Genomic DNA, 24,479 nt, shown 5'->3' on the forward strand with positions numbered 1-24,479 from the left:
GGAGGAGGAAGAAGAGGCGTGGATGAAGAAGACGGTGCACCCTGAATGCCCGCCCAGCGTGCACGATGCGTAAGTAGATAACATTCTTTTTTAGGGTTTTATTTTAAAACGGGGGGGGGGGGGGGGGGGGGGGGGTAGTTTAATATAACATTTACGGTGCCTGAATAGCCTTTTTAAAGGCTATTCACGCATATGTGGGACTCTAGCAGCATGATTTTGCTGATAGAGCCCCTTTAAAATAGCAGACACCAGAAAGACACCAATATAGCCAATGGTCCCCTGATGGACCAGAACAACGGATAGGTGACGGTAATCTTAACCTAACGTAAGACTGTATGTTTGAGAATGAAACATTGACACCTAACCCTGTTGTATAACTTTATTAGTTTCTCTCCTGTGACACATGACATCCTCACACTGACCTACTGCACACAACCCGAGCACATCAAAACAATGGCGTTGCCTATAGCAACCCATTACGTTGCCGCCTGTGGTAAAATGAAAGCAAAGCCCTGATTGGCTGCTAAGGGCATCTCCTCAGCGCTAGTTTCAGAGCCACTTTCCTCCGCGTCTCGCGCGCCGGCCCTGCCGCGTGAGGGGACCTAAGATGGAGGCCACGCCTGACACACCTGCGCGTCTCCCCTCATCATTTCTCCTTTGACTTTCCCGTCGTTCACCTTTCTCCCTCCGTCCCGAGCTCCAGCTCACACGTTCCCCCGTGTCACACACTCGCGTCTCCTCCCACAAACACAGCGAGCACATGCGCATTGTCCGCAGCGTCGTGTCGGCTCTCCCCCAGGTGACTGGCTCTATCTCCCGGCCTATAGGAGAGAGTAGAGAGCGGGCAGGGGGCGGCCGTGCGGGGCGTGCAGGGGTTTGTAAGAGGCGTGACCCGCTGGTGTCAGAGCCGGGGAGATTCTCCTGCATATACCTAGCTGTGCTGTGTGGGCTCCTTCAGCGCCCTGTGCCCTATAGACATAAGGGAAGGAAACATAAAGGGGGTCCTGGCAGTGCCCCCTCTAGTCTGAGCCTTGCACTCCTCTCTCTATTGTGTCACATACATACTATTTCCTGTGAGCCTGGGGAACTCGCAGCTAAAATCCAGCACCCAGCAGCAGCAGCACAGCAGCAGCAGCAGCATGTACCCCAGCAGCAGCAGCACCAGCAGCAAGAAGAAAAAGATATGGAGAGAAGAGAAAGGTAGCTACAGCTTCTTCTTCTTAGTCACATTGCCTGGTTCATGATGATGGAGACATGCCCCCCCCCCCCCCCCTCTCCATCTCTGTGTCAGCTCCATCCCTCTCCCTTACTACCATTGTGCCTGCTGCTTGCTTCTTCATTGGGGGCTCTGCAGCTGAGGACAGGTGCCTGGATGTTGATATGGCTGCACATCACAAGTACAATGCTGGAGTAGTCACCTACTGCTCATGTGTGGCTATTATTAAAGGAGACCATGGGTGGTCGGTGTGCCAAGTTGCTACTTGCCCTTGTCTTAGGTTTGGACAAAACAATGGCTAAGTGTTGGTGGCCCAAGGTGTCTGTCTGAAACGCGTTAGTCGCCAGGATGGTAACTTTTCTGCAAATGCTTTTGTGAAGGTCTGTGGAAATCGACAACACAAAACACATTGCCGTAGACTTATTATACTGATGTCAGACAAAAAGTAAAGTTGGGTGGTACTTTTATGCCATAGCCTCAGCCTAAGAGCTTATTCACATTGCCTGCAGAAACCACAGCAGAAAAAAGTGTGAGCTCCTTGTGTAGTCAGATGACTGCACCTTCATGTGTCTTGTGGACCAGAATAGGATGCGTCTGGGGTTTTGTTTTTTATTTGTCAAAACATATACATGTGATGCATATGGAGAAGTGACCTGTGTATGGGACCATGTGCTGCTTGAGTGTACGCCTTGTGGATTTGAGGCCGATCACAGGCTGTTGTGTGAATGACCACTAAGGTTGTGTTTTATGCTTTTTCTTTTTTTCATTAAAATTGCATGGTTTATATTAAACAGCAATAAGTAGCACATTTCTACTATGTCAGTGTGCCAGGGGTGTTCAATTTAATAGGTGTTAGAATAAAGGGAAATGTGCTACTATTTACTGTATACAGTTCTAAAAAAAAAAAAAAAAATACTGCATAAACCCAGCCTGAGGCCACATTAACACAGTCAGTATTTGTAGGCCAGGAGTAGATCCAAATTATAGAACAGGGTTTACACTCTTATAGATTGTAAGCCCTTGTGTGCAGAGCTCTCTATCCCAGTTAGTATTGTACTTGTTTTGTGTGTAGTGTCCAGAATACAAATATTACTTATTTTGTAGTCTGCATTCCATTTTTTGGCTTATAAATATTGACACAAAACTCTGTGTGAAATTGGTCTAATGCTGTCTAGTAATTGATAAACTATATAGGTCATGTGTCTGCTCAGACTGATAGTGAACGGGTGAATGAACTTCTCTTCAGGGCTATGGAGTTGGTCTCTATTTTTGCTTTTCTTTCACAGTCAAACTTCTTCATAAAGGCCGACAGCCATGGTCGGTCAGAAGCGGTAAGGAATCTCCTAATTCACACACAAAGTTAGTGGCTAGGTGTGTATTAAAGTAAATCCATAACAAACTATTCATCTGATTATAAGGCTGGGTTGACACTAGTGCTTGGAGTTCGTTCGGGGATTCCGTTCCCCTCTCCACTTGAAAAATGTGGAGAGAAAAGTGCTGCAAGCGGCACTTTTATATTCACGTTTTTTTGGGCGGAAACCCAGTGGACTCCATTACAGTCTATGAGGTCTGCATGTAACCGCTTTTTAATGCAGTTTAGGTTTCCTTTTGGTGGTCCCCATGTGGACCCCCGACAGGAAACCTGAACAGAGATGTGAACCCAGCCTTACTGTACAATGTCAATAACTATTGATTACTTTTACTTACCTTTAAACCAGTTAGGCTAGGTTCCCATCTGCATCAATTGGAGACTCTGCCACAGAAACTGCTGAAGATCAGCTGAGAAGTCCTGCACAGAGGACTTTTCTCTCAAAACAGCAGAAACCAGGCGAACCCCATTATATTCTATAGGGTCTGCTGTTTTATCAGTCCTGCTCTCATTCGTGTCCCCCAGTGGACCTGCACAACTCAGAGCCCTGCGCAGCTGTTATTCTAACCTAAGTAGCTTTTATGATTCCTCATAAAGCTGACTCCATAGCCCTGCTGCCTATATTCATTCTGTATCAGACTTGGTCCTTTTGTGGAAAAATAGGGAAACCCAATTGTATGAATGGAGAGCATGTTTGTTATGTGTGGTGCATGCCATGTGCTACAAGGAACAGCACTTGCCATGATGGTTTGAGGCGAGGACCGCACAGTAGGGAAAACGATCACCTTCAAATTCATGTAGTCGTTGGCTTTAGCTTGGTTGTTGCGACCAATGGTCAGTATTTGGTATCAGTATTCATATCACTAAGTTAACACTAGTGTTCAGGGATGCCGGGTTTGTATTACGTTGTGAAGGCTGTACGTCCGATTCCTAGTGCATCGGCAGCGCACACGCAGGGCCAGCGGCATAGAAGCGACGACTTCTCGCCGCTGGCTTTGCATATGTAACCCCGCCCACCAATGACGCAAAAAAGCCGGAAGACAGAAGAATTTACTGCAGCGAAGACTAGCGAGTATGCGACGTGGGAATACCCCTTTAAATGACGGATGCAGACAGAGCCCCCTCTGAGTGTCCGTCTGCAGTTAACAAAAAAAAATAATTTTTTTTTCTTCAATTGTGCATTTTAAGTTGATGGACAAAAGTGTCTGTTATCTTTACATTAGAGTCAACGGGAGGGGGCTCAATCTGTGCCTGTTACTCTGCTTGCGTTAATGTCTGTTACTCTCATACTATGACGGATGAGGGCAATAGACACAAATAATGGTATTGTGAACAAAACCTAAGGCTCTTGCAGACGACTGTGCTGTTTCAGTGTGCTATCGGTGTTTTTCCCCAAGTACATTACTGTGTATTCCAGGGCTCCATGTGCAGGCCGAGAGTCCATGTTGCAAAACTCAAAGCAGATCCTATTCTGCTCAGTGTCTGTAGCACAGACTCTTTCTCATCGAAGCCTTTTGGAGAGTAAAAACCATGGACGATACATGGATGTATTTCGGGTATTATCCGTATCTGGAGAAAAGTTACCTAGCTACCCACAGTTTTTTGTTTTTTTTTTTGCTTCAGTGTGTCATCCGTATTTGCAGATGCGCAAATACAGATGACACACTGAAGCATTACTGTTTTTCTGTTTTTGCAGACAATGATACATATCTGCAAAAACGGAGCGCTGAACAGTATCCAGCGGACTGCAAGAAATACATGGTTGTCTGTAAGGGGCCTAAGAAGACCTGTGCTAAAGAAAATAAATAAGTGGGGCCCTATTGTATCTTCTTTTCGGTGCAAATCACTTGACAAATTTATAAGTGACTTGCATAAAAGACAACTTACTCTGCCTCCTTGCTAGATGCTTATCATAATTGTATAGACAAGAGTGTTTTTTTTTTTTTTTAACAAGTCTGGATTTTGTTACTAGTGTATTCCAGTTTCTGGGTGCAAAGTAATTGCCTAATCTGGAGTGGTATGCCGTGGCTAGCCACGGGAGAGGCTTTTTGGAGCGGATTTTGCGCCTCAAAATCTGGTCCAAAAAACTCGTGTGAACCCTGCTTAAGAGTGACTGGTCTAGATTCACTATGTGCTTAATCTGTCACAAAGCATGTGCTGCTGATAAATTTGATATATTTTGTGACTGCAAGGTGTAGATTTAGACTGGGTTTAAGGGGTTGTCCAGGATTTATTTTCTTTTGTTATGACCTGTGATATCAGATATTTATGATAGAACATAAATATCTGATCGGTGGAAGGACAGCAGCGAGTTCGTGCACGGATCAGGTCTGTTTCCACGTTCACAACTATACAGAGCCCAGATCCAGAAGCAGTTGACTTTGCTCTGTATAATGGCCAGACACCAGCACTGCCCCCTCTGCTCCCACATAAGTCACTTACTTCAGTGCATAAATATAACCTTATTCTGATTCATCTGGTGCTGGCCGTTTCAGTTGTACATGGGGTCACACCCTGCATTACTAGAGTTTGATCCCTGTAGTAACTCAAAGGCCTAAGGTGAACAACCATGCACATATGCCATAAGTTAGCAGCTAAAGATCTTTTTAGCAATGAGATAAAGCAGATGTTAAACTGAGCTTTGGGATTCACAGGATGAACCTGATGCTGAATTTATATGAGGGAAAGCCACCCAAAATAAAGTGTTTTTTGCTTCAGGGTCTCAGCAGGTCTCTTGTAGTTTTCAACCTTTGTGTTTAAAAAGGTGAAAGCTGTGGATAAAGCGCGCTCTGATAAATGGCATGCTGTGGGTTTAGACCCAGACGTACAAGTCGCTCTGCTCTGTTGGTTTTAGTTGCAACAGATTTAGCTAAATCTTATACACTATTCTGCCATTGTGCATCAGTGACTAACCTGCTTTGAGTATGGCTGATGTATCCCTAGCTGAGGCCACATATTGTAGAAAAACTGCATGTTTTTTGCTGCAGTTTCTGAGCCAAAATCAAGGGTGGCTTGAAAAAGGAATATGAAATATAAAGGAAGTTCCTACACCTCTTCCTTCTGTAAATCCACTGGTTTTTGGCTAAAATCTGCAACGGATGTTTTTTCTTCAATGGGATGTCAGACTGATTGATCATCAGCAGTACAGACACAGCAACACACCTATCAATGATAAACCACCACCAGTAGGAAATGGGTTAAAGGGTACCTTACTTGTCCTCTACAATGTGACCTATTAAATCTTCTACAAAGTTGACTGCTTGAGAAATTCAGTTCAATGTTAGTTTTGCAGGTATGTGCCATTTAGTTTAGGATACTGAGATCCCTGCACAGTCAAAGGGCCTGGCCTTACAGCTCCTTGTCATCGCTAGGCGATACCTGGCGGTATACTTATGTATTTTGGTACTGTAAAGGGTGACACTCCACATCATCCTGCACTGTGAGGCCAGCCCCTCTGACAGTTTCAGATACCGAAAGTGATGAGCGCCCAATTTGCTAGGTGTTTAGAAATGAATGTTAGATAGCTATTTAAACAGACAGAACAAGAACCTGGCTAGAAAGAAATAAAAAGGGGGAGCTGTGAAGATGAGGGTCAGTTTGGGGTATTTGGACACGTTTAAGGTCAATTTCATGACTTCTTTTAGAGCTCGTAAAGATTTGATAGTCATGTTGAAGAGGAGCCACAGGATGTCAGTGTACGATAGGTAGGAAGAGATAAGTGATGACTTTTGCACTATGTGAAGCTGTGAACCTTGTACATGTACCAAAGTAGATAAATGAAATAACATTGTAATGGGCTGTAATAAAAACTGGGTGAAGTCTGGCTTCCATTACAGACAGGTGTATTTCAGAGACTTTATTCATTTTGGTATCGTAGTAGTCCACTGAAGAGAACACTTAAATGGGCTGTCCAGACTAAGCTCATTGGGGGTGGGATAGAACAAAAAAGTATACTCTTATAAGTTCAGACAACATATATCCCGTTCCCAACTGGCTTTTGGTGCTGGAATTGCACAAGATCAGGTGACCGCTACAGCCAATCACTGGCCTCAGCAGTCACATGTTGGGTACTGGTGGTGTATTAAGTTGTGACTCCACCCATGTGATTGCCACAGGTGTCACCTGAGGGAATGATGAGTATCCCCCCCCCCCCCTTCCAATTTAGTTTACTGTATTATTTTATTATGTTACAGCTTAGGTGGCATTCACATTACCGTTGGTGTCTGCTCAGCAGTGTCCATGGTTATTGTCCGTACAAGATTTTAGCAACAGACACTAGCTGGTCCTTTTGCAATTTCCATTCCTTTCAATGGGATTTTATCTTGTGTCCTTTAGTGTCCCTTTACAGCCATGTCTGTTTTTTCAAGCGGACAAAAAAATCCTACATGCAGGACTCTTCTGTAAAAAAGTAAGTGTCCGGTTTTTTTTACCATTGAGGTCTATGGGCAACGAACACTAACTGCTAGCCATCAGTTACTGTCCATTTGTGTCCGTTTTGATAGGTGTCTGTTTTTGGGGAGGTTTTTAACAAACACCAACGGTAGTGTGAACCCTACCTTAGAAGCAGGAGAGGACAGAGGAGAAAGCTTTGTTAGGGCTCAACCTGAGAATGAACAGGGATAGACAGTTAATGTCAGTAAGAGATGGTTCACATCTGCACCCCGGTCTCCGTTATGCTGCGCAGGAACTGCGCAGGAAACGGAAACCTGGATTTGGAAAGGAATGGATTTGGAAAGTGTCCAGCCAAAAACTTTTTTTTTTTTTTAAACTGGGCACAAAGTCCTGCATGTCCGTCTTTGTGTCCTGTTAAAAAAAAAAAAAAAAAAAAAAAAAAAAAAAAATTTCGCCACAGAGAGTACAAAACGCTCATCAAAGCTCATGGCCGGACACGGCCTGTCAGGTTTCTGTCTTCTGTGGGCAGAAGACGGAAACCTGAAAACGCAAATTGGGCTCTGGCGTGAACCCAGCGTCATATGAAGTATCTGTCCACCACAGAGTCAGGAAGTAAGACAGAGCTTCAGAGCTTTCATGTCCTGACTACGAAGAGGAGGAGAGTTTAAAATATCGGATATGGGAAGCAGAACCCATCAAAGGGACTCAGAAATACCACACTTTCATTCCATGTAGTGAAACAGAAATAAAACAAGGATTTTTTCATTCAGCAATGACAGTGAAGTCCATGAAGTGGTAGAAGGCGGCACAAGATTGGCAATGGATGACATAACTAGTTCTGTGACCTGTGAATATGACCGGCACTAATGCCTGGCTACTGTGCTCTTCAAAGATTGTGAAAATGAAGACTTAGAATCGACTTTTTTGCATCCTTCTGGTCCAGCACCATCCTTTGTGTATCCAAGAAAACCAGATATTTTAAACAAAATGCAAAAAAATTCAAAAGCAGCGGCACCGTTCTGTGGGTGTGAACATACACCAAATCACTGGATCTCGAACTAGATGATCTGGCATTCAGGTGGTGCTCACTGTTAAACAAATAGTCCAATATAGTGCAAAAAAAATAGAAAAAAATCAGGGCACTCACCAGCCAGTAGTAAAATTCACCAAACATAATTCTACCTTCTTTCTTCTCTGTTGTTTTGCGGTCTGAAACATGTAGCTCCATTACCAAGAGGAGGAGACAGAGGTAAAAAACTTCTACAAGAAGAAGGTAGAATTATACTACGTACAGGAGCTATGGGGCCGCTTGGATTGAATGATCGTATGGACATGAGCGTATTTCTGTAAATGTAGCCAGTTTTGTATTTGTCTATTGCCATTTATTAGTAAGATCTTAAACGGTAATTCCTTTGAATTACGATTCAGTGGCAAAGGAGGTAGCGCATGTATGTATACACTATATTCCTCATGCTAAGAATTTTGTTATTGTAGCTTACTTCGTGATTGGCTCACATTAGTATGGGTGGGGACTTTTTTTCGTTCGCCGTAATAAGTCTATATAATAATATCTATATTTGGACAATAGGTAAAATGGCTCCTTTGGTGGTTGGTTTGTGATTAGCTAGGGTTTTATAATGGTCAAAGTAGCTCTTTTGAGCTCTGTTGGCGATCGGTTTAAACAGGTTAGGGGTGGAGTTTCATAGTTGGATACAGTTCTCATTCTGGTCCGCGATTTATATGGATGTTGGTTTGATGCCTATACCTATAATGGGAATAAGTAGCTCCCTTTTTGATTAGCTGTCAAGTCAGTATGTTTTCAATGGACTATGCTGGTGGGTTTTTTGAATGAACATAGTAGTGTGTTCATTTGTGTGTCTGTGTTAGAAGTGCGGTTCTCCTTTAAGTCCGCCTATTATTAGGAGCAGAGCAAAAGGTTCTTTTAGCCTGTTAGAGGTTATGAAAAGCTTAATAAAGTTTAAAAAGTTTCAAAGTTTGAAATAAAGTTAGAAATCAGTAAGAAATGTTAATGTTTAATGATGTAATGTATTGTTAAGTTGTTTTAACATGTTTTAAATGCTTTTTGTGGTATTTAAATTGTATTTATTTTTGTGGTGATATGGGTGTGCCCCACGGCTGGTATATATGTCGGCTGGTGACACCTGAATTTTGGGAAGCCTGATGAAGTGCATTTAGCACGAAACGGTCGTCGCTTCATTTCTTCTACATTCCATCTACCCTACCCCCGTCTGTAAATGCTGTTCAAGTACCTATTTTTATGGAAGATTATTAAAGTTTGGTGAATTTTACTACTGGCTGGTGAGTGCCCTGATTTTTTTCTATTTTTTTTGCACCAGATATTTTAAAGCTTAACAAAAATCAGATATTAAAGGGATTCAATCATTAAAATGGCATTTTTTGTCTCCCTAACATGACATTTTTTTCTCTCTTCTTCTGGCGCTGGCTTCAAACTTCTGGGCATGCGCCGTCGACTGTGCTGTTGGGCCTCGGGCAGAGCCGACGGTGCATGCCCGCAGCAATTTTCCTGTGGCTGCTTACACAGTAAACTAGTGTAAGTGGCCATTTTCATGTGGCTGATTACACAGTAAGCTGGGTTAAGCGGCCACAAGAAAATAGGAGCTGGCATGCGCAACGGCATAGCCGACTGCGCATGCCCAGAAGTTTGAAACCAGCGCAGGAAAAAGACACAGGGAGAGGCCATTCCAGGTGAAGATGGAGGCGGCGCTGGAGAGTTCTCTCGCAGCATTGGGGACACCCCCATTGCTGTTTGAGTGCTGAGGACTGCCTTCAGTGCTGTGAGAGAACTCATTTGTATACAGAAGAAACCCGGGATTTCTACCGAACGGTGGCGCGGAGAAGAATAGCTTTTCTTAAGGCTATTCCTATGTGTTAGGGAGAAAAAAATGCTATTTTAATGATAGGATCCCTTTAACTCAGATGGAGTCTAACACCATGACAGGCTGGACATACTCTGACACATTGCTAGTAAGCGCTTATGGACAAGATTACATTTCACTCACTATAAGGGACAAATTAATGATAAAAGGCCACTAGTTTAAAAACGTCCTATTAATTGTTTGATTAATTCATATTTTATAGAATGAGGATGTAACTACTCTACTATTCTTCTTAATAAATGACATGTTTAGTGATATAATAAAAAAAATTGTTACATGTGTTAAAAATATTGGTTCTTTTAATCCTGTTAACATATAATTAGGATGAGACTGTACTTGAGGATATGATCACCTTGATTTGTTCAATGCATTCAGGTTGAAAATGCTGAACAAGTTGAGTTATGATGATAAGTTGTATTTATTCTGGCACTCATGGTATTTGTTTTTTATATTTCTTTATTGTTGCATATAAATGTTGAATTCAGCAAGTTGTAATATGAAAAGAAAAAAGGAAGAAGCCACACAAACATAAAATCAGATGATTCAAGGCTTAAAAAAAAAATAAAAAAAATTGATCCCAATTTGGTCCCAAGTTGAAACCCTGTACAAGTATAACCAAGAACGCAAGTAACACGCGTGCATTTTTTCACAATTTTAAAACATACGTGTTTTTTTTTTTCACAATTGCGCATCGAAATTTTGAATTTGATTTCTCCAAAACAAAATATAAAGAAACATAGTCTTGTGGCATATCAAATGAAAGCCAGTACCGTTCTGAGAAAAATGATGCCTCTCCCACTTCTTTATGTCAATTCTAGCCTGAGATATGATTAAAAAATGTAAAGCCATACCAGGCCAAAATTTGCACTTTTTCAAAACTTTAGAAGTCTGTAAAAAATTAACGGATGAAGAAAAAAAATTCTAAACTTTTAATTTGTAATTAACAAGTTGTACTTCATAAAAATAAAAAAATCTAAAGACGTCAGGTAAAAAAAATATTCATATTTGGATCACTTGATACGGAATGACCCTAGCGCAACAGGACATACATCAAGGAGTGCGGTAAAATATACCTAGCAGCACTGTAACACAAATCTTTTATGCTGCTTTGGCAGTATAATAATAATAATAATAATAATAATAAAAATTATTATTATTATTATTATTATTATTATTATTGTTTTTATTTTTTTTATTATTTATTCTCTTGGTCTGGCGTCTTGAATGCAGTCCACTGGTTATTCCAGTAATATATTTTTGCAGATTAATGCAAAAGCCAGTTCCCTAAGGTACACTCTGAAGTAGTGTGATTTAAAGAGGGTCTGTCAGGGACAGAATGCCTACCAAACCAATAATCTTGCTGTACTGGGGCCTTTAAAGAGGACCTTCCATCACCACCATCAAGTCCAACTCTTTAATAGGTGCTGCTCCACTGTTTCTAGTCCCCACCTTTCCTGAGCATTTGGTGTTATTATTTTTGGTGCCTGATATTTAGGCTCTTTACTGTCTGGAGGGCGGTGTCAGGCAGGAGCAGACAAGGGGTGTAATTCTGAGCTCTGACACTGGCTGCCTCTGATTGGAGCTCTGAATCACGCCACTCCCCTTCACACCTGACTCCACCCTTCTGACATTACAGAGCTCCAATAGCACTTCAGGGATCAAAACGAACTGCAAATGCTCAGGAATGGCGGAGGCTAGAGAGAAAATTCCAACTGAGCTTTCAAGTTGGTGGAGGTGTAAGATCCTCTTTCATAGGAGTAGAAACATACCCTTGTAGCCACAAACTGATGTTGCGGTGCAGAGATAATCGGCTATATTTTTTTAAGGATATGAAAGTGCGCTGCGGATCTGATTTACCAGATTTCCCTACAGGCTATTGCTGATATTGCTTCTGCTCCCTACTGCATCTTGAACATGGACCCTGTCATTAAGCAAGTGGCATATGAAATGACAGTTTTAATAAATCTACCCTGGTGTGTTTCTTATCATTGTGTTTAATGGCTATTGCCTTGACTACTCTCACAATGGCCATAACTCTTTAGCTCTGCTCCACCAAGTGCAGGTGACACTTGCTACATTGAACTCTGCAATTCTCTTGATCACTTCTACTAAAATCAGCTCAAGTGGCCTCTGCTCAGTTATACTAAGTGGGCTAAACCCTGCAAAATCAAGTGTACTTCTGCTCTACTTCATAGCTGCAAATCTACAGCTTAATATCCAGGTCGTCTGTCTAGCTATACCCACCACCTCAACTCGCTACACCTGGGTAGTCATCTTATCTCTGCTACACTGCAGACTATGTACTGTATATTTGTGCAGGCCTGTTCAACACTGCTACACATGGGTAAACAATTTTGACTGTCTCAGTGCTGGATTGTACATAGCAGAGCATTTTTTTCAAAGTTACATTGTTGCTGCTTCTATGCCAAGTCTTGTCCGTTCAATCATCTTGCCTTCATGTCAAGTCTTGTTTGCTCAGTTCATTACGCCATTTAGTATGCCAAGTCTGGTTCTGTTGTGAATTATTCGGACTGTGCTACAGCCATCTCTGCTTAATCACAGTCATACCAGAACTATTATACCATTACCACCAGTCCTTGTTGCCTTCAGCTTTGCCCGAGCTATCAGATTGTGATTTAGAGGGTCGCTCATCTAGTGTGACCTGTAACAGACTGCTGCAAGTATTCTGGCTTTTGTCTAGAACTACCCACCCCACCATAGACATGATTGACTTTTAACCTATAACTATGCTGTTGGTGGGCTAATCTATAATTGGTCCTGGGGGTATGTGTCTGCAGTGTACATGGAAACCTTCCTTTAAAGGGATTCTACCATTGAAATGAATTTTTTTGGCGATCACACGTCAGAATAGCCTTTAGAAAGGCTATTCATCTCTCTGCCACGCCGTTCCTTAGAAATACCGGTTGTTACCGTTATGCAAATTAGTTCTCTCGCAGCGATGGGCGTGGGCCCCAGCGCTGAAAATGCAATGGGGGCGTCCCCACTGCTGCTCGAGAACACGCTCCAGCGACGCCTCTATCTTCGGCTGGATTCTCCCCTTCTTTTGTCGTCTTCCTTCTGCCTCCAACGCCTGCGCAGTTGGCTCTGCCAGTGAGACACCAGCAGAGCTGAGTGCGCATGCCGGCCGGCGGCCATTTTTGGGAGACCTCTCCTGTATTTAACTACAAGAACAAGAGCGGACTCCCAAAAATGGCTGCCGGCCGGCATGCACAGTCGGCTCTACTAGCGTCTCACTGGCAGAACCAACTGCGCAGGCGTCTGAGGTGACGCAGAAGGAAGACGAAGAAAGAAGGGGAGGAACCAACCGAAGATAGAGGCGTTGCTGGAGCGTGTTCTCGAGCAGCAGTGGGGACGCCCCCATCGTATTTTCAGCGCTAGGGCCCGCCCCCATCGCTGCGAGAGAACTAATTTGCATACCAGTAAAAACCGTTATTGCTAAGGAACGGCGCGGCGTAAACCACGTCTAAAGGTAAGAGACGAATAGCCTTTCTAAAGGCTATTCCGACGTGTGATCGCCAAAAAAATTCATTTCAATGGTAGAATCCCTTTAAAAGTGATCAAAGCCTTCAGGGAGAATTCTCATCATTGCACAATTTTGGAATACTGCATGGCAATGTAATAATTGCGGGACTGGCTAATGTGTCTTTCTTTGACTTTAAAGGGGGTTTCCTATGAACATAACCTTGTTTAAATTTGGGGACAATTAAAAGTTAATAAGTCCTGGTCACGTTATGGTGTGTCCTACCTATCAGATTTGTACATGCAAGGAATACTTGTCACATTTGATTCTTTAATCACCTTAACGTGAGATTCCTCGCCATCAATTCTTTCGATTCCTCCAAATACGACATGCCCTCTCCTCCTTATTCCCTGCCCAATTGAGTGCTATCTCTGAATACCCACTAATTGGTGTGCTGCGCTCTCAGGGTCCAGGCGGCCTGATTTCTGTTCTTTATGAACATCTAATTCATGCAAAAGTGTCCTTGATTGAAGCCCTGGCGCACCAATATCCTGGAGCTGATGGATGAGACGTTTCAGGATATTTTGGAGTCTCCTCTATACGTTTCACCCTTGGCTAATAATAAGCTAATTCAAATATTTATTTTTACATCAGTGCTACCTGACCCTGGCCCGTCTACATAAGATGGGTCGTTTGCCTGGCCCGAATTGCCTCAGGTGTCCGTATCCCTGTGCGGATTTCTGGCACATGGTGTGGAGTTGTCCGACTGTGCAGGCCTTCTGGAGAGGGGTGGTGGACCTCCTGGCCGATGTTCTGGGCTGCCCTGTCCCGCTCTCTCCCGAGTTCTATTTATTTGGCGTGCTGGAGGAAGAGTTGTGGCAGCATCACGTCCAGATTTTCTTTCAGGAGTGTCTATTTTATGCCAGGAAGGCCATTGCCCTCCTGTGGATGGCCCCGTAGTCTCCGTTGGTATCTCAATTGCAGAAACTGGTCAATTCGATTCTCCCATTTAATCAAATTATATAGAAGGGCAGGGGCTGCCCCCAGAAATGTACTAAGGTGTGGGGAGGGTGGTGCGCTTCCCCCTGTTACTCAATACTCTGCCCCCTCACTGCATTCGGCGCTGGGCAGCATTGTGCCTTGAGAAGGGACATCTGCCGGTTGGATCCGCGGCCCTTGGTGTCTGTACAACATGTGACTACTGTTGCTGGGAGGCTTTGTTCACTATTGCGCTTTCCCCTGTATGTAACGGGTGTGGACTGGGATGAGATGGCGTCGTGGCAGATCTTTGTTTGTTTGCGACTTTTTCTGTACTTTATTTTATGCACTTCTGTACATGTACTTTCCTGGTTGCATTATTTGTTTTGTTATAGAAATATAAAAAAACAAGAAAACTTGTTGATCTTCAGTAGTTGATACCTTTTTAATGGCTAACTCATAATGATGACAAATTATGACGTTTCGGAACGCTTGGCTCCTTTCTCAAAGTCAATTTAAAAACATTTTTAAAGGATGCATGTATATATACAGAGCAGGCACAAAAGGTGTTAGAGTTCAGGAGGAGGGGGTTGTTAGTAATTGGTAGAGACAATGTAAACACTTACAGGTCCTTATCAGTTCACACGTTACTGTAAAAAGACATGAAACCCTGTGATGCATTAAGTCCACACTCTAGTGTCTGAAGCAGTGTCATGAACTTATACTCATTTATGCGTCTTTCCCTCTTTGATCTGAAATTCCCTCTCAAAATCAAAATCTTCATGTGATCGGCGATGTTGTGGTCCCCACTGCAAAAATGCTTAGACACGGGAAGGTCAATCCTTTGTTCTTTAATTGTATGGCGATGTGAGTTCATACGCAGTCTAAGTTGCTGTCTGGTCTCTCCAACATACAGCTTATCAGTGGAACATTTGGTACACATAATTAAATACACTACATTGGGTGTGCTGCAGGTGAAGGCACCTGGAATTTTATATTCCTTGTTCGAGTTTGGTATCTCTATCCTGTCAGTGGTCAGTATGTGGGGGCAGGTTTTGCACCTCTTATTTCCACATGGGAATGTTCCTGTGTTAATTGGGGGTGATAGAGAGCTACTGACCACCATATTCCTGAGGTTTGGTGGCTGTCTGTAGCATAGGAGAGGGGGGTCCGGAAATATGGATGTTAGACGGTTGTCTTTTTGTAGTAGTGGGTGTAATTTGCGTGTGATGCGTCTCCAGGTGGGGGTTATATGTGACAACCAGGGGCACTCGATTGTTCTCCTTTTTGGTGTTGTATCTTAATAACTCCAATCTTGGTATCCTGGTGGCTCTGGTGATTTGGTTATCAATCGTTCTTGGATGGTAACCCTGCCTCAAGAATGTGTCTCTGAGGCCTCCGAGGTGTTCTTCTCTATCTGCAGGGTTAGAACATATGCAATGGTATCTGATGGCCTGGCTGTACACAACAGAGTTCTTTATGTGTTTCGGATGAAAGCTATCCCATCCTAGGTAGGTTGGTCGGTCAATCGGCTTCCGATACAGTGATGTCTCAATTTTGTTTTCTTGTATCTTGATGACTGTGTCTAGGAAGTTTATTTCCGAGAAGGAGTGATTGAGCGTCAGGTTGATGGTGGGATGGAATTGGTTAAATTCTTCATGGAAGGTTATCAGCTGTTGTTCAGACCCAGTCCAAATAATTAGGATATCGTCAATGAATCGGTAGTAGGCCAGAGGCCTTTAGAAAGGAGCCAAGCGTTCCGAAACGTCGTAATTTGTCATCATTATGAGTTAGCCATTAAAAAGGTATCAACTACTGAAGATCAACAAGTTTTCTTGTTTTTTTTTATACTTCTAACACGGTACAACAACGAACATTTTCCTTATTGTTTTGTTATATCACCTTCAATAAAACGAGTTAAAAAAAAGTTGCTAATAAATATAAGGCTGGGTTGACACTACCGTAGGTGTCTGTAGCTAATGTTCTGCTTGAAAAATCGGACATGGTTGTAAACGGACACTAAAGGACACAAGATAATATATCATTTAAATTGATGGAAATTGGAAACGGACACAGCTAGTATCCGTTGCTAAAATCTTGCGTGGACATTAGCTACGGACACTAGCTGTCGGACACCTACGGTAGTGTGAACCCAGCCTTAGAAATTTTGCCTACTTTTATAGACTTTCTCTACCACCTTGTGGTGACAGTGTTTTCTCTTGATAGGTTGCCAATGGATACGACCGTGAATGCAGGAAGTTTCTATGATCTGGGGCTTGAAAGAAATCCAACCATTCCTTATTGTGGCTGAGTTACATTTTCTTACATGTAGTGTTCCTGTCTGATATACTGTCTACAATAAGGATATCATGTTTGGGTTTCAGACAATTCAGGGTCATATCCATTGGCAACTGATCAAGAACACGATGCTTACACAGCTTCAGGCCCTAAGGCTGCTTTCATATAACCATAATAATTCTGTATGATGCGTCCCATATTAGGGTGTATTCACAAAACACAGCATTCTTTGGCATAATGCCACTGCAGTTTTTACTTTTGTTTATTTTTCTAGGAGACACGTAAGCTCTTTTTGCTTCTCATTCTAATTGAATACTTCTGAGTTGTTGTTTTTTTTTTTTTTTTTTTTTTTTTTTTTTTACTGGTATGCAAATGAGTTCTTTTGCAGCACTGGGGGTGGGCCCCAGCACTCAGACAGCACTGAGGGCATCCCCAATGCTGCCAGAGAACTCTCTCCAGCGACGCCTCCATCTTCAACAGCAACTGCGTCTTTTTCTGACTGGGGTCACTCTCCGCTCTTGCGCGCATGTGCAGTACGCTCCTGTAGTTCTGCGGAGAACTACAGGAGCGTACTGCGCATGTGCTCAAGAGCTCCGAGTGTGACCCCAGTGGGAAGAAGTGGTTGCTGTTGAAGATGGAGGCGTTGCTGGAGAGAGTTCTCTGGCAGCATTGTGGACGCCCTCAGTGCTGTCTGAGTACTGGGGCCCGCCCCTAGTGCTGCGAAAGAACTCATTTGCATACCAGTAAAAAAAACAGTACTTCTACTGAACGGCGGGCCGGAGGCGACTGATAAAGGTAGGAGATGAATAGCCTTTCCTAAGGCTATTCCGGCATGTCAACTAGAAAAAAAAGAATGTTTAATGATAGGATCCCTTTAAGATGGGATATATAATATGGACGCTGTATGGCTATGTGAATATAGCTGAAGGGTAGATTTGTTTCTAAGGGTGCATTCACACTGAGTATACGCTGACTGATTCTGAACGTTAAAACTCGTTCAGAATCAGCACGTACAAAGCAGATCCCATTCATTTCAATGGCAGCCAGCATATGTGCGCTCCTCATAGAAATGAATGGGCTGCTTTTTTACCTATTGGTTTCAATGTGGTATGCGCATAATACATTGAAAGCATAGGGAAAAAAACCTCCCATTGATTTCAATGGGGAACGTACGTATGCCGGCTCCCATTCAAGTCAATGGAGCTGCTTTTTACGCGCTCATTCTGAACGTGTTTTTACGATCAGAATGAGCGCAGCGTTACATCGCGTGAAGGCTCCCTATCGCTGTCTCCATTCATTCAGCTCTTGACAGATCTGTAAAACACTGAAAAGAGAATCCTCACCATAGTTTGTTCCGATGTTTATTTTGGGTATGTTAGAAAATGCCATGTGATAAAGAATTGGCCTTCTGCTGGACATAAAGTGTGGTGCTAAGAGTTTACTCTACCAGATGTAAACTATTATCTCTGCTATTGTAAAATCCTCTACACTGTGCCCTGCATTGAGTATACGCTTTGTACAAAACTGTTCAGACAGTAGAAGCGCACATCTCAAAGCAGAATAGGAATATGACCCATGGTGACAGAATTGCTTTTAATCCTGGAATGTGAAGAATACAGAAGGATCACCTTGTCTTATTGTTCCTGCCAGTCACAGCTTCTACCTGGTGTTTACTGGAAATGATCTGAGCTAATGGAACTGCAATAGTAAATCTGCGCCAGTGTTCAGCTAGACTGCCTTACAATGCACCAAAACCTCATGCATCTAGCCCGGGACCACATTTTTCCAACTCTACTAGATGAGTGGGCTTAGTTAAAGGAAAAAAAAAAGGAGAGTTGTAATCTGAGTCAAGCTAAGCTAATAGGTGATCTGAACTTTGCTAGACAGTCTGAAGATGCTCCTGACATATCTAACACTATCCGCTCTAAGTCTGCTAGATATAATGGCCCAGGTTTACTAATAATCCGCCAGTGTAAACTTGCAGCCTGAAAATTCGACAGATTTATTATAGTAGCTGACACTGAATGATAAACCTGGTGTCTCTTTTGGTTGGGAATCAAAGAGGAATTTGAGGCAGACCTCAGACTGTTTGTTTGTTTTCTGGACCTACGGTTCTCCATGGCGAAAAGCTGAAGCATCACCAATTGGCTTCAGATGAATGGCCCTAATATGTGGAGTGTCTCACACCGTGTACTCTGGGTTAGTCGCAGAATGAGAGGCAGATTCAGGGTGGAATTTGGTGCCGAGTTGGAGGCAGAATCTGCAGCAGCACAACAGCAGCATAATACACTAATATGGTATTGTCAGCAAGTCGCAAACTAGACAGTATACTCCACACAGTACTATAGGGTTAAAATGCAGAGAATTCATGATGCCATCTTATCCAGAGTAGGGACGACTTTAGTTCCTGTGAATCCAGTACCAGCCATCAGACATTGCTGATCCAACCATATATTTTAATAAGCTTTATGTTTTAATATATGCACTGCAGCAGTGGAAGTTAAAAACTAGGTTCAGGTTTATCTATGTGGGAAGGGGGGGAGGTAAGTGTATATTTTGGGCGTCTTTCCTATGTGAGATTTATCAACAGAGTATGCAGCATGCAATGTGTGGGAAAGACTAGCACACTATACATGAGGGTTTACTGTGCTGTGTATGTTTAAATCCATGTCTGTAGCAAAAGGCTCACAATTTACAGGACTGAGCTTTTACGCAGGGTTCACACCAGGGCTTGCAATATGTTCAGGGCTTCTGTTCCCTTCTCTGTATGAAAATATGGAGCGAAAAGTGATACAAGCAGTGCTTTTCTCTCAACATTTTTTTGTCCTTTTCGAGTGGAAACCACATGGACCCTATTATAGTGTAGGAGTCCACGGGTTTTCTAAGTTAGCCGCCTTTTATGTGGATTACGTTTCCACTCGGGGGCTCGCCAAGCAGACACCCCCCCCCCCCCCCATTGGAAACCCAAACACAGATGTGAACCTAGCCTGTCATTTGTCTGGATCTAAAGTCCAGCTAGGACAGATGTTCTTATAGAGCTTATTTGGTCTTGTGTAGACATTAAAAAGTTCTTGTACCTTTTTGTAAACTGGGTATTGTGTCCACAAATAACACCACGCAACAAAAAAACCTTTTCGTCTGCTACTGGGCAAAAACCATTTGTTCTATACTAAATTGAGTGTGCAGATTCCAAATCCGAAGCCAGAATTATTGTAAGGGAGCGTTCACACTACCGTCAGTGTCTGACAGGTAGTGTCCGCTGCTAATGTTCGTTCAAAATCATGCACAGACATTAGCAGCGGACACTAGCTGTGTCTGTGACATTTTTCATTCATTTAAATGGAGATCGGGTGTGTTGTTTTATACTTCGTGCCTGTCCTTAACTGTCTGTTCCCAAAGATATCCGACTTTTCAAGCGGACAGAAAAAACCTACATGTCAGCTGATCCGAACAGTACTCGCTCATCTCTAGTGCCTATTAATTCCACACAGTTTTCAGTTCCCAAGGAAGTTCTGCACTACTAGCACAGGTCCATCCCAAGCTGTGAGGTCCAGAGGGTTGAGTTTTGTTCTGATTACTGGAAACCATTTCCATCACCATCAAGTGTGAATGACAAAATTTTTTATTAAACCAAGTTTAATGTGAAGTGGTGGAAGATAAACTTGAAGTTATTTGTGTTATGTTGTACTGACCAACTGTGTTCTCGACTGTGAGAGGTCACTGTGTCACTTTGTAATGATTGTTGTCATCATGACAGTTCCATAGGCACAAGAAACACATCTGCTTTGTGTACCCTAACTATAGGCCACGCAGCAGTGCTACCACTTTCAGGTCAGCACAAATTTTGCATTTATGTTCTGAGGATTTGATCATTTCCAATTAGCCTCCATTCACCAGGAACATATGTATCACCTAACTCAATCATAAGACAATTTACATCAGGACAGAAACAGACATCGCTTTTCATTGCATAGTATGCAGCTAACTCTGTGGGTAGATGACAAGTGTGAAGTTTTGGTGTCGGACAGGTCTGGGTATGTCAATTGGAATATTCCAATGTTTAATGCATCAATACTATAAGAGAATAGGCTTTACATGTATAACTTAAAATCTAGACGTGTGAGGCAAATTCTGAGTTCACATTTGGAATTGGCGCGCTCATTTTGGTATAAATCACATGTTTTTCTCTCAGTAGTAAAATCATTGTTGCGCGGTGTAATCACAAGAACACAACTGTTCGTTTAGTCTTTGCGGTAATTGGCAGGTAGAAATGAAAGCAGATGAGTGCAGATTTTCTTCCTATATCCCTGAAAGGTGCTCTTTTTAGGCAGTTCATCTACCCATGTAAGGCCACACTGCAGTTTGTGCCACTTGTATACAATATTCTTTAGAGCTGCAATTTGGCTGTATAAAATCTACATGCCACTTTCATTAAAGGGATCCTATCATTAAAACTAAATTATTTTTTTTTTGTCCCTAAAACGTAGGAATAGCCTTAAGAAAGTCTACTAGATTTTTAGTTGTAGGTCACAAAATAAAAAAAACACAATTTTTTGTGACTAACACTTAAAGAAAGGCTATTCTTCTCCTACCTTTAGAGGTCTTCTCCATGCCACCGTTCGGTAGAAATCCTGGTTTTCGTTGGTATGCAAATGAGTTCTCTTGCAGCACTAGGGGCGGGCCACAGTGCTCAAACAGCACAGGGGTGTCCCCAATGCTGCGAGAGAACTCTCCAGTGCTGCCTCCATCTTCTTCAGGAACAGGCTCTCTTCGCATCTTCTTCCTGCGCTGGCGGTCTAACTTCTAAACCTCGGGCAGCCAACTGTGCTTGCCTGTGGGCTAAAAGTTGGCTTTGCCTAGGCCTAGAAGTTTGAAGCAACCGTTGGAAGATGACGCGAAGAAGACCTGTTCCTGAAGAAGATGGAGGAAGTTCCGGAGAGTTCTCTTTCAGCATTGGGGACATCCGCAGTGCTGTTTGAGCACTGGGGCCCGGCCTCAGTGCTGCGAGAGAACTCATTTGCAAACCGGCATTTCTACCGAACGGCGGTGCGGAGAAGACCTCTAAAGGTAGGAGAAGAATAGCCTTTCTTTACGTGTTAGTCACAAAATTTTTTTATTATTTTGTGATCTACAACTAAAAATCTATCAGGTGTAGACTTTCTTTGACTATCTCATCATGGTCACGGCTTGGAAGTCAACTTCGGCAGTTATTGTATTCAATTCCAGGGTCTTCAATTCGCAGTGTAACCCTAGTCTTAAAACGACCCTTATTCACTACCTCGCATCGTATCTATTCTGTTCTGCTCTTGTGAATACTCAGACTCCTTTTCCTTGAGAGATAGAGATATCCTATTAATATTATAAATGTGAAAGTTTGTGGGTTTGTGAGTTTGTGTGTGTTTGGATGTTCGGATGTTTGTTCCTCAATCACGCAAAACCCGCTCGACCGATTTGGCTGAAATTTTCCACAAACATAGTTAATACACCCGATTGCGCAATAGGCTACTTTTCGTCACAATAGCGCACATACGTTTGTGCCAGGAACCCCACAAAACCCAAACTCACACCACCATCTCTGCAATCTCACACACTTTGGACCATAGCAAGCCCCAAAATTCATATTACCCTCTACAGCCTAGCCCCTAACCCCACACAATCACATATACATATACATCACATATACATATACTTTACCACTTTGCCCCTCACCTTAACAATACTCCAGGAGGCGCTCTATAACGCTCCGGAGCAGCCATGTTTGCCGACCCCCACCGCTCTGACAATCCGCGACACCGCCCACCCATGTCAATACCCCTAGGCGGTCTAATAAATGCAAAAAAAAAAAAGGTTATAAAAAAGCAAAAAAAAAAATAAAAACAAATAAAAAGGATTAAAAATACAAATCACCCCCCTTTCCCTAGAACACATATAAAAGTAGTTAAAAACTGTGAAACACATACATGTTAGGTATCCCCGTGTCCGAAATTGCCCGCTCTACAAAGCTATACAAATATTTTTCCTGTTCGGTAAACGCCGTAGCGGGAAACATGGTTAAAAGTGCCAAACCGCCGCTTTTTCACTGTTTTGATTCTGATAAAAATTTGAATAAAAAGTGATCAAAGCAATAACATTTCCCGAAAATGGTAGAAATACAAAGTACACCCAGTCTCGCAAAAAAAGACGCCTTATGCATCCCCGTACACGGACATATAAAAAAGTTACGGCTGTCGGAATATGGCGACTTTTCAAAAAATAATTTTTTAACATAGTTTTGGATTTTTTAAAGGGGTCAAAATGTAAATAAAACCATATAAATTTGGTATCCCCGGAATCGTAACGAAACACAGATTACAGGGGACATGTCAATTTGATTGCACAGTGAACGCCGTAGAACCAAAGCCCGTAAGAAAGTCGCAGAAATGCATTTTTTCTTCAAATCCACCCCATTCTGAATTTTTTTCCCTGCTTCCCAGTACATTATATAGAATAAATAATGGTGGCATCATGAAGAAAAATTTGTCCCAGAAAAATTAACACCTCATATGACTCTGGGAGCGGAGAAATATAAAAGTTATGGTGTTTAGAAGGAGGGGAGTCAAAAACGAAAAACCAAAATCAAAAAATGCCATCGGCAGGAAAGGGTTAACTTCAAATCCCTCTGTCCCAAAGTCACTATGTAAAGTTTCTCACAACACCGTATATATAGCAGCTCAAATACAAATTAACTTCAACACAAAAGTCTCACGTATTCTCTGAATTACAGCAAAAACAAGATACAAACTTACATTTCATATCCCATCCCTTATACACAGTACGAAAACCTTACCCACGCCTGTATATACCCACTTCTACAATCACCGCAGACGAAGTCGCGGGTACCAGCTAGTATCTCATACGACGAGTCTGCACTTTTTATCTTGCTGCGTTGCTGTTCAGCTCAACAATATTTTTGTTAGATTGTTTTGATGTCTTTCATCTAGAAAGGAACTAACCAATTAAATATTTTGGCGCATGTTTTCTTACTGAATTATTGATGAAACGTCGGTACCATCTTTTTCTTCATGGTGTGTGTGTGTGTGTGTGTGTGTGTGTGTGTGTGTGTGTGTGTGTGTGTGTGTGTGTGTGTGTGTGTGTGTGTGTGTGTGTGTGTGTGTGTGTGTGTGTGAAGTTCTATAGTCTGTCCTTGTGACAGCTGCAGTTTTTCATGTAGAAGTTGCTAGTGCATTTAGTTCATTATAAAATATGGTAACCTTGTTGTCTTTATTTCTACAGAGCGGCTTTTGAGCATGTCACAGGCTGAGAGGCGCAAAGAACTGTGCAAGGATTTTATACCGCTGGAAAAAATTCCGTCGCTGCTGGAAGAGTTCAAGAAAACTGCTAGCGATGGTATGCAAATTATTATTACACTTTATTACAGGTTTTTAAATAATACATAATTTTAATAATTGATCAAAGGGAATAATTGAAGAATAAATCAGTTGGGAATGAAATGTTAGACAAAACTCATAACTGAACGTTTTCAGGCCCTAGGTGTCGATGATCTATCCTTGGGATAGGTTATCAATATCAGATCGGTGGGGGTCAGACACCCAATTTTCCCCCTGATCAGTTTATAAGGGTGGCTGTGGCTGTTATAAGCAGGCAGCTTTGTCCTCATTGTAGCGGTCATTCTGGCTTTCTGCAATTTAGCTCCCATTCCCTTCAGAACAGTACTAAACTGAGCTACCATGTTACATTATTATTAATTTAAGGTGAGAAGACCTGGTGGAAACCTGGCTAGTGTTTTATATACCAGCCTTTAATGGGAGCTCTACTCTGACTCCTGAA

General features: G+C 42.5%; 1 protein-coding gene across 1 annotated transcript in view; it reads left to right on the forward strand.

Annotated features, from left to right (window-relative positions):
* The first annotated feature begins 489 nt into the window (after positions 1-489).
* Positions 490-24,479, forward strand: part of MACROD2 (mono-ADP ribosylhydrolase 2) — a 1,460,592-nt gene continuing 1,436,602 nt past the window's right edge. Inside the window, exons 1-2 of the mRNA XM_075267382.1 lie at positions 490-1,200; positions 23,925-24,038. Of these exons, the coding sequence (XP_075123483.1) occupies positions 1,140-1,200; positions 23,925-24,038 (175 nt within the window). The 5' untranslated portion in view covers positions 490-1,139. The remainder of the gene's footprint in view (positions 1,201-23,924; positions 24,039-24,479) is intronic.

This window comes from Leptodactylus fuscus, chromosome 3 (assembly GCF_031893055.1).
Source record: "Leptodactylus fuscus isolate aLepFus1 chromosome 3, aLepFus1.hap2, whole genome shotgun sequence".
NCBI classification, from domain to species: Eukaryota; Metazoa; Chordata; class Amphibia; order Anura; family Leptodactylidae; genus Leptodactylus; species Leptodactylus fuscus.